General features: G+C 45.4%; 2 protein-coding genes across 2 annotated transcripts; one reads left to right on the top strand and one right to left on the bottom strand.

Annotated features, from left to right (window-relative positions):
- Nucleotides 1-1,540: 1,540 nt before the first annotated feature.
- LOC123988817 lies at nucleotides 1,541-2,903 on the bottom strand. The gene is made up of 2 exons (XM_046289565.1): nucleotides 1,638-2,903; nucleotides 1,541-1,570 (listed from the first exon to the last, which is right to left on the bottom strand). The coding sequence occupies exons 1-2, from the start codon at nucleotides 2,901-2,903 to the stop codon at nucleotides 1,541-1,543; spliced, it is 1,296 nt and encodes a 431-aa protein (XP_046145521.1).
- A 951-nt stretch (nucleotides 2,904-3,854) lies between these two features.
- On the top strand, nucleotides 3,855-4,758 carry LOC123988807. The gene is made up of 2 exons (XM_046289551.1): nucleotides 3,855-4,163; nucleotides 4,484-4,758. The coding sequence occupies exons 1-2, from the start codon at nucleotides 3,944-3,946 to the stop codon at nucleotides 4,573-4,575; spliced, it is 312 nt and encodes a 103-aa protein (XP_046145507.1). The 5' UTR covers nucleotides 3,855-3,943; the 3' UTR covers nucleotides 4,576-4,758.
- The last annotated feature ends 5,435 nt before the right edge of the window (nucleotides 4,759-10,193 follow it).

The raw sequence follows: 10,193 nt of genomic DNA, 5'->3' as shown, positions 1-10,193 counted from the left end.
ATCTTACAGAGGAGTGTATTGAACTCCTCTCATGTGGGCGTACGATCGCACAACATGCGTCGCAAGTGCGTCTTGACGCTCTTGACGCCCGCTTCCCAGATTCCCCCAAAATGAGGCGAGGAGGGAGGAATGAAATGCCACGTGATGTGGTCTGCAGCGAACAGCGCGCGAAGGTGAGAATCTGCCGTAACTAGTTTAAATGCAGCTCTTAACTCTTTATTTGCGCCTTGGAAATTCGTTCCGTTATCGCTGTATAACTTTGTAGGTAAGCCGCGACGAGCCGTGAACCGGTTAAATGCCGCTAAAAACGCCGCAGTGGAGTAGTCGCGCACCAGCTCCAGATGAATCGCCCGCGTGGATAGACAAATAAACAGCGCGATGTACACCTTGTGCGCCTTTTGCCCGCGTCCGAGGTGCGCGAGGGCGGAGAATGGTCCCGCATAATCCACTCCGCAATGAGCGAACGGGCGAGCTGGAGTGACCCTGGCTGAGGGTAAGTCACTCATTTGCTGACGAACCGTAACGGCACGCCAACGCACGCATCTAATACACTTATATATGTGACTTTTAACTAGGCGCCGCGCGTTAATAACCCAGTAAGTTCGTCGCAAAACACTTAACGTAAGTTGAATGCCTCCGTGTAACGTGTTCGCGTGGCAATCTGCAATAATGAGTTCGGAGACTCTGTGTACCGGTAAAACTATCGGAAACCGTTCCATAAGGCCGGAGTTGCGCAACCGCCCGCCAACACGAATAGTACCATCTTCGTCCAAAAAAGGGTTCAGTCGAAATAATGGACTCGATTTAACAAGAGACTCGCTCTTTTTCAAAGCCTTTATTTCGTTGCGAAATGAATGCGTTTGAACTTGCTGAACCCAGAATTTCCGCGACGCGATGAGTTCATTGGTAGTAACAACCGTATCTTGATGGTCGTCTTTCCCCGTTTTAACTCGCGAAATGAAACGCGAGACGTACGCGGTAATTCGGAGTAGTTTTTGCCACGAAGACGTGCGTGTTGGCAGATCCCACTCAGCCTCCGACTCCACATGCAATGCATTGATTTGTTTTTTGATTTTTGCTTCAGCTTCCCTTGGGACGACAAGCCTAAATTCTGGCCACTCATTAGGAGTTTGCGCCAGCCAGGAAGGACCGTGCCACCAAAGGCGGTGGTGAAGCAGCAATTTCACCGACAACCCGCGGGACGCACAATCGGCAGGATTACAACCGGTTGGTACGTGTCGCCAAGAAGCATTCGGCGCTCGGCTTTGTATATCCGCGACTCGGTGTGCCGTAAACGTTTTTAATTGACTCGGATGCTTATGTATCCAAGCTAATGCAACGGTGGAATCAGTCCAACCGTAAACTGGTACTTTATCGAGTTTTAATGTAGCCTGAACCTGCTCGATCAATCGCGTCATTAGGACGCACGCGCATAATTCTAGCCGCGGAATTGTGAGTGGTTTCAACGGTGCTACTTTTGTTTTTGCCATGAGTAAATGTAACGCGACCTCGTCCGCGATGGAGATTGTACGTAAATAAATCACAGCCGCATAGGCGTCTTGCGAAGCATCTGCGAACCCGTGTATTTCGTACTCGATTGTAGCATTCCCCATCCTAATCCAGCGCGGAAGGGTTACCTTTCGTAAATCGTTAAACTCCGCGGAATATTCGCGCCATTGGTTGGTTAGTTCGCAAGGTAGAGGTTCGTCCCAATCTAACTTGGCTACCCATAATTTTTGCATGAAGATCTTGGCCACGATAACGATGGGAGAAATCCACCCCAATGGGTCAAAGATTCGCGCGATATTCGACAAAACCCCGCGCTTAGTCGGATTCGCCGTACTAGCGGAGTCAAGCTTAAATTGAAATCGAAATTCGTCCGATTTCGGTAACCAACGGATTCCCAACATTTTTAACCCTTCGGCATCTTGAAATAAGCGGCTCGAGGCCAGCTCGTGATCAACGTGGGAGATCTCCGCTAATAACTGTGGACAATTGCTTGACCACTTTCTTAGGTGGAAACCTCCGTGTCTGAGGGCATCCGTTACCTGCTGCCGTGTTTGACGAGCCAACACTCGATCATCGGCCCCGAAAAGCGCGTCGTCAACGTAGAGGTGCTCATTCAGGATAGGAGCCGCGAGAGGGAAATTAGTCCCCTCATCCAGCGCGAGTTGTTTGATGACCCGATTCGCGAGGAAGGGCGCTGGGGCCGTCCCGTATGTCACGGTAAGCAGTTCATATGTTTTCAGCTGATCTTCGGGTTTAACGCGCCAAACTATCAGCTGGTAGGCGGTGTCGCGATGATCGATCCAGATTTGCCGGAACATTTTAGCGATATCTACTGCGAACACGAACTGATACATGCGCCATCGTAAAATCGTGACCGCGAGGTCAGCTTGCAATTTCGGACCAACTAGTAAATGATCGTTTAGCGTAGACCCGTTTGACGTAGGCATCGACGCGTTAAAAACCACTCTCAATTTTGTCGTACTGCTGTCTTGACGGATGACCGGATGATGCGACAAATAGACCTTTTGCTCAGAAGGAGGGTCTGTTTCAAGAAATTCCCGCATATGACCGAGCTGCAGGTATTCCTCCAGAAAGGAGTGATAAGCCGTAGCTTGTTCCGCGTCTTTGGCGAGCCGTTTCTCCAATCTATAAAAGGAGGCGACCGCGATTCCTTTCGAAGCCCCGATATCGATGGGAGGCTCTGATTTAAACGGCAATCGCGCTACGTATTTGCCGTCGGGTTTACGCGAATGAGTCTGCCGAAAATGTTCTTCACATTTTTTGTCCTCTTCGGAGAGGAACGTTACCGGTGGAGGCGCTTCCACCTCCCAAAACTTCCTTAACGTGTTGTTTATTTCAGCGTTAAGGTCGCCGTAATGTACGTGGAGTTGCATTGCGTGAGACTCAGCGGACCGAGCGGGACCAGTCAACACCCACCCGAAAATCGTTTTCTGCGCGACGGGTTCGGATGGAAGGCCTTTTCGAAGGCCTTCGAGCAAGATCGCGCCATAATTATCCGCGCCGATTATGAGGTCCACAGGCGCATTATTATTAGTGAGAGGATCGGCCCACTCAAGACCACGTAAGTGTATCCACCTACTCAAGGTGTCTATCGAATTTGAGCGGTAATTAGTAAGCCGTTTCAAGATAAGAGCGCGCACAGGGATGACAGGCCCTTTTCCGTGGCACGGTTCAATCGTAACGTGCGCGGAGGCGCGAACGGTGGCCGACGTCCCGGCACCAATGCCGGAGACGGAAGCCTGAACGTGTTGGCGTTTAGCGCGCAACGCGTTTGCAACATTCTCGCGAATGAACGTCGCTTCCGACCCTGGATCAATTAAAGCGCGTAATGTCGCTTGTCGGCCTTCGCAAGTGCCAACTTTGATCCAAGCTGTAGCGAGAACGACCTTTTTTTCATGACGCGACGTACCGAAGTGCGTGTTTACCGAATTCGACATCGGCGTGTCTTCCATATTGTCATCCGCTACGTGTGTAGGTTGCGCCGAATGTTGACTTGATTCTAAATCCGCGTGAGAGGTCGATTCGCGACCTTTGCTTACGAACGACGTCTTCGAACCCTTTCGCTCAGAATGCAAAAGAGAATGATGTCTACCTTTACATATCGAACAAGCGCGTTTGCTAGGACAGGCTGCCGGGAGATGTCCTTTTTGTAAACAATTAAAACATCGATGATGTTCGCGCGCGAGTGATAATCGTTGTTCGACGGATTGCCCACGGAACACGTCACATTTAAACAAAGCGTGATCGGCGCCGCACGCGACGCATTTCGTTTCCGACGCGTTTAAATGCGCTTTCACGTTTTTAATAGGCGCTGATTTATTTTTATAGGCGCTGTTTCCTTCTCCGCGGGATGACGCCAACGATTCCAGAGTTCGAATTCGCACATTGAGGAACGCCTCCCAATCCGCGAGGGATGGGAACAATTCCTCTTCACCCATGCGTAACTCCCACTCCCGATGGGACTCCTTGTCCAACTTGCGGACAAAGTGAAAAACAAGAACATCGTCCCAGTATTCGACCGGGCGAGCCATGTTTTTTAAGGCCGTTAATGCGGCGCGAGATCTATCGCGTAAGCTTTTTAAATCGCTTAGAACTGCGGATCCGATCGGGGGTGAGTCGAACAACATTTTCAGGTGAGCGGTTATGAGCGCGCGTTCGTTAGCGTACCTGTCGGTCAATAGTTTCCACGCTGCCTCGTAATTCGCCGCGGAAGTGGCAACGTTTTTTAATAGAAGAGACGCTTCACCAATTAAGCTTAATTTAAGATAGTGCAACTTTTGCACCTCCGGTAACGCGTCGTTAGAGCCAACTAAAGACTGAAAGAGGTCTCGAAAATTTTCCCATTCCGTATAGTCCCCGGAGAATTTAGGTAATTCGACGCGAGGAAGCTTGACCGACAGTGCAGATTCGCGATTACAAGAAGCGGTACTCGTATTACATGGGTTACTTGCAGGTTCGGAGTCCGTCGGTAAGGCTGCCGTCATAGCGTCGAGGGCGGCAAGGAAAGCTGCTTCCGTATCCCCGAAGACGTCGCTGGAGAAGTAGGGATTCGCCCTGGTGTCCTCCTCCGTTGCTGCAACCTCGATCTGGACTTGCGTTGATTGGAATTTGGCCCAGTAATCCTTGAGCAGGTTGATCCGACTGCGAATCACTGCAGGAGTGTGATTCGCCTTCCCCAATTTTTTAAAGTTGAGCAGTGCATTGTTGATCAGGCGTGCATGCACTTTATTTTCGCGGATTAATGTATCCATAATGTTTGATATTAAGTGTTTCAAATAAACGTACTGTACCCGCAAGGTGAACTGTTATGACCACGTCAATGTTTTCGCGAAGCGAAGCGCGTGAACGTCCTCCGATGTTTACCGGCGGAGGTCGCGATGTCGGTTGAGTTCGAACGACACGTGCAAAATCCTTTGTTCTGCCGATTTAATCCGGCTTAGATTTCAGCACTTTCGCGATTTTAATGTTCACCACACGATTAGAGTTGTTTTTGTTGCGTATAATGTATTTAATAAGAACAGGATAAGAACAGGATTAATTATATTACTGTCCACAGGATTAAACCTGACTTTATATTAGACGCCATTACTTATTATAGAATAAGAACGAAGAACATCATAGAACATAAAAAAGCAAACAAAGACATGACATAAACATAAAGAAAATATAATAGAACTCAACTGGCGCCACCTGGCACACTAATGCCATTAACCGCAAACTAAATTAATACTAGATAAGGAACAAAGCTATTTACAACACTCCCACTCTTTGTTCATTTACATCGAATATTGATATTGACCTTCGATTCAAACAAAACTTATCGCGTGGTAAGGCCTTTGTCAGGAAATCTGCTAACTGTTTCTCTGAAGATACATACTGCATAGATATACTATGGTTTTCGACACATTCTCGAATATAATGAAATTTAACGTCTATATGCTTGGTTAATTTGTGGTGCTCAGAGTTTTTCACCAAACGAATAGCACTTTGATTGTCCACAAAGAGTTTGGTAGACTCGTCAGAGATCACTTGGAGTTCGGTCAACATCATCCTCAGCCACATTGTCTCCTGGGCCGCTGAAGAAGCTGCAATGTATTCTGCTTCTGTCGTTGATCTGCTTACACACCCTTGACGGTGCGATGACCAGGTAACCGGTGCTCCAGCTAGGATACTAATGTATCCTGTTGTAGATTTCCGAGTTTCTTTATCTCCAGCAAAATCCGCATCTGAATATACCGAAAGTTCATTAGAATTGCCCTGATAACAAATACCGTAACCTCTTGTTCCTGCGATGTATCGCATAATTCTCTTCACCGCTGTCCAGTGCACCTCAGACGGATCGTTTAGAAATCTGCTTACTTGACCCACCGCAAAAGAGATGTCTGGCCGTGTCACAATTGCAAGAAATATCAGACTTCCAACAGCCTCTCTATATGGTATGTTAAAGGCCTTCTTAAAATCTTTATTTTGATTTGAACTCTGCAATTCTGCATTTGGATCCGCTGGGGTCGCCTGTGGATTGCAGTCCTGCATATCAAATTTAGCCAAAACACGTTCAATATACCCCTGCTGAACAAGAAACATTCTTTTGCTCTGTCTATCTCGTTTGATTTCAATCCCCACAAAACAGTTTGAATGGTCTATCTTGATCTCAAACTGCGAGCCGAGTTCCTCCATCAGAAGTGCCAATGTGTCAGAACATGTACTCATTAGCATACCATCATCCACACATAGTGCCAGCCAAATTTCCACTCCATTAAGTACTCCTCGATACACGCATTTATCTGTATTCAGTGGTTTTAAATTAAACAGACACAAGAACTTACGGAACTTTTGACTCCAACATCGCGGGGACTGCTTAAGTCCATAGAGACTCTTCCTCAGCTTGCAAACCATTTTTGAATCGCCGCTTTGGAAACCTTCCGGCTGCTTCATGTAGATCTCCTCTGCTAGATCACCGTAAAGGAATGCAGTCTTTATATCGAACTGCAGAATCTCCATATCGCAAATCGTTGCAAGTGCCAGAAGAATTCTAATTGAATCGTACCGAATTACCGGAGAAAACGTCTCCGTATAATCAATTCCTGCTTTTTGTGAATATCCTTTAGCGCATAATCGTGCTTTGAAACGTTCAATCTTCCCATCTGGTCTTCTTTTAATTTTGTAGACCCACTTGCAGTCAACGATTTGTCGATCCGGAGGTGCAGGTGTCAGCGTCCAAGTTTCGTGTTTATTCAACGAGTTTATTTCCTCCTTCATAGCATCGTTCCATTCCTTGGAATTCTCACCAGTAACTGCCTCCTGATACGTTTGAGGTTCATCATATACCGCTGCACATGCAATGTCAATAGCCACCTGACATGCATCAAATCGGTTTGGTGCCTTGAGAGTTTTCCTGTCACGAAGTGTAGGACCTTTATTCGCTGACTGCTGCGATGTATTTTCTTTTCCGACTTGCTGTTCATTGCTCTCCTGTTCATTCTCATCTGGTGGATTGTTTTCTTGTACATCTTCCGTTGACGGATAAACCACGTATTCTGGATCGCTAACTATAGCTCCTGAGGTATTCCCCTCATTAAATATTACATCTCGGGCTACCGTCACCTTTCTTGTACTCGGATTATACAGTCTGTAATTCGTGCTGTATTCATCGTAACCAATGAGGATGACTTTTTCAGCTTTCCTATCAAACTTAGTACGAGCAATCTTAGGTATGTGAACATAAACCTCCGCTCCAAATTTCCGCATGTGCTTGAGAGTTACTTTCTTGCCAATAAACTTTTCGAATGGAGTAACGTTATCGTTTTTCTTGCTTGGTCGTCTGTTCAGTATGCAGACACTTGTGTTTACTGCTTCCGCCCACAAGATTTCTGGAAGATTCGCATCGATGAGCATAGTACGTGCACATTCCACGATTGATCGATTTTCACGCTCGATCCGACCATTCTGCTCTGCACAATATGGCGCCGTTCTTTCAGCAATTATTCCAGTCTTTTTAAAGTGTTCAGCAAACTGCTCATTAATATATTCACGTCCATTATCGCTTCTGAACGCTTTTATCCTGTTGCCTGTCTGTCTTTCAACCATCCTCTGAAACTGTAAAAATGTTTCGAATGTATCGCTTTTGGCCTTCATGAAATACACAAACCGATATGATGTACATTCATCTTTGAATAACAGGAAGTAGTTTGCGCCACCAAGCGAAGTAACCGGCATCTTTCCACAGACATCAGAATGTATAATCTCTCCAGATTTACAAACACGAGCATTCAAAGTGGTATGGAATGGCAATCGATGTATCTTACCAAATTGACAAGATTCGCAAAATAGATTATCGATATTGCTCGATTTTACTCCTGGAATTAAACCTTGATTGGCCATTTCCTTAAAACTGTTGATACCTGGATGGCCCAATCTATCATGCCATAGCTTCACCGTTGCTTCCGTCACTGTATTCGCCTGCTCGACGTCTTTCTCCTTGAACAGCATCTTATAACACTGGTTAGCCATTTTCATGCCCGTAGCAACGACATTCTGATTTCGCACCTCAATCTTACTATCGTCGAAGGTAACCTTAAATTGTCTACTCGTAACCGCTCCCACTGAAAAAAGATTTTTCTTTAATTTTGGTACATATAAAGTATTTTCCAGTGTGCGTGGCTCCCACTGTCCGTTAACGAGTGCCAGAACCTTTACTGTGCCAATGCCTTCCGCCTTTACAAATGAGTTGTCCCCTATCTGAACAACATTAGACGAACCGTCTATTGACCGAAGTTCTGTAAACAGCTCCTTTCGAAAAGTCATATGCTTTGACGCTGCACTGTCCGCAAGCCACGCATTTTCACACCCGGAGACTGAAATGTTCTTAAATTCAGCGCTCAACGCAACATTCTTTAAATTATCCTTTGAGCCGTCGTCTTGGTCGTCCTTTTTTGTCTTGTTCGCTTTCAACTTGTAACAGTTTCGCTTCATGTGACCAGTCTTTTTACAATAAAAACACACAACACTCGCCTTGCTAGTCGATTTTCCTTGATCAGCGCTTTTTTCACTTTTAAGAGTACGAGAGCTTATATTTTTCTTTTTCACATTTAACGTTGCAAATGCCGCCTCGACATCTTCTCCCTGCGTAAGCCGCTTCTCTTCCTTGAGAAGGCGAGAGGTTAAGTTTTCGAATGTCTGTTTCGTCTCGTCGTACGAATCCCATGCATTTATGAACGCACCATAACTACTCCGCAAGCTTTCGAGTGTCTTTGCAACTTTATCCACGTCGGTAACGCGCTCACCCACATCTGCTAGTGCCAAGGCCATCGACTCAATTTTACTAATATGCTGAGCGATACTGTCATTTGGATGCATTTTATAACTAAAAAACTGCTGCTTGAGCGTTACCTTATTCACCGAACTGCGCTGTTCATGCACACACTTAAGACGATTCCACATCTGTGCTGCTGTATCGCATGCGACGACAGTTTGTAATTGACTGTATTCCAAGCCCGTAGAGATGAACAACATACCTTTCGAATTACTTTCATCCCACGCCTTCCTTTTTTCTATTTCAGTCACTGCCGGTTGGATCAAGCTACCATCGACAACGTCCAGAATTTTCTCTGCACGTAATATAATTTCCATCTGAAATTTCCATAGCTGGAAATTATTTCCGTCGAACTTCTGTATGTGGAAATTCTTTGCCTTTTCCATTCTCCCTGCGAGTATCCTTTATGCCCTTCTTACTTGCCGAAGAATCCGAGCTCTCACAAAGAAAAATGATCAAGTCTCTAAAAAAATGGCGTCTTCTGTGCGACAGACCCTTTTTATTTTCGTACTGATCGCACGAGCGTTTCACTGTTCTTTTTCCACCAACTTACGCACTGACCCGCGCTACTGGGCCCATAACCTGTTGCGTATAATGTATTTAATAAGAACAGGATAAGAACAGGATTACTTATATTACTGTCCACAGGATTAAACCTGACTTTATATTAGACGCCATTACTTATTATAGAATAAGAACGAAGAACATCATAGAACATAAAAAAGCAAACAAAGACATGACATAAACATAAAGAAAATATAATAGAACTCAACTGGCGCCACCTGGCACACTAATGCCATTAACCGCAAACTAAATTAATACTAGATAAGGAACAAAGCTATTTACAACAGTTTTTTATGCGGCACTGCACTGCTTTAGATCCTTACCATCCGGCTCGAAGGACCATTTGTTGCGCGTAGAGTATTAATTTTGCTCTAGGCAAAATTGCCGGTTAATTTGGTAAAGGAAAAGCGTGCAGGAAAATGAATTTGACACTGTCAATACTTTGGTAATAAACAAGTTTACTTGGCACTTTATTTGGTTCTTTAATTAGTAAAGAAGCCCGTAGCGAATTAGTCGCGTGTTACGTGTCGTTTGGTTTTAGGAGCGCAAACGAATGAGCAGAGCGTTTGTCGCGGCGTCGGTGTTTTTATAAACCGCTCGACCGACGACAACGCCGAGCCGAAGGTGTTGTCGAACACTAATTAAATTATATTTTAAATTATGGCGCTCTAAATCCGGAACACAAAGGTATGCCCTGTTTAGTAATTATGTGCACGATGTTATCATTTCTAAATTGGATTGAATTTTTCGTGTAAATTAAATTTGTTTGTTCCTGTTCTTCTATATT

This window comes from Osmia bicornis, unplaced genomic scaffold (genome assembly GCF_907164935.1).
Source record: "Osmia bicornis bicornis unplaced genomic scaffold, iOsmBic2.1, whole genome shotgun sequence".
NCBI lineage: Eukaryota > Metazoa > Arthropoda > Insecta > Hymenoptera > Megachilidae > Osmia > Osmia bicornis.
Note: the sequence above shows the minus strand (reverse complement) of the source record. Positions and strands in the feature narration are given on the sequence as shown.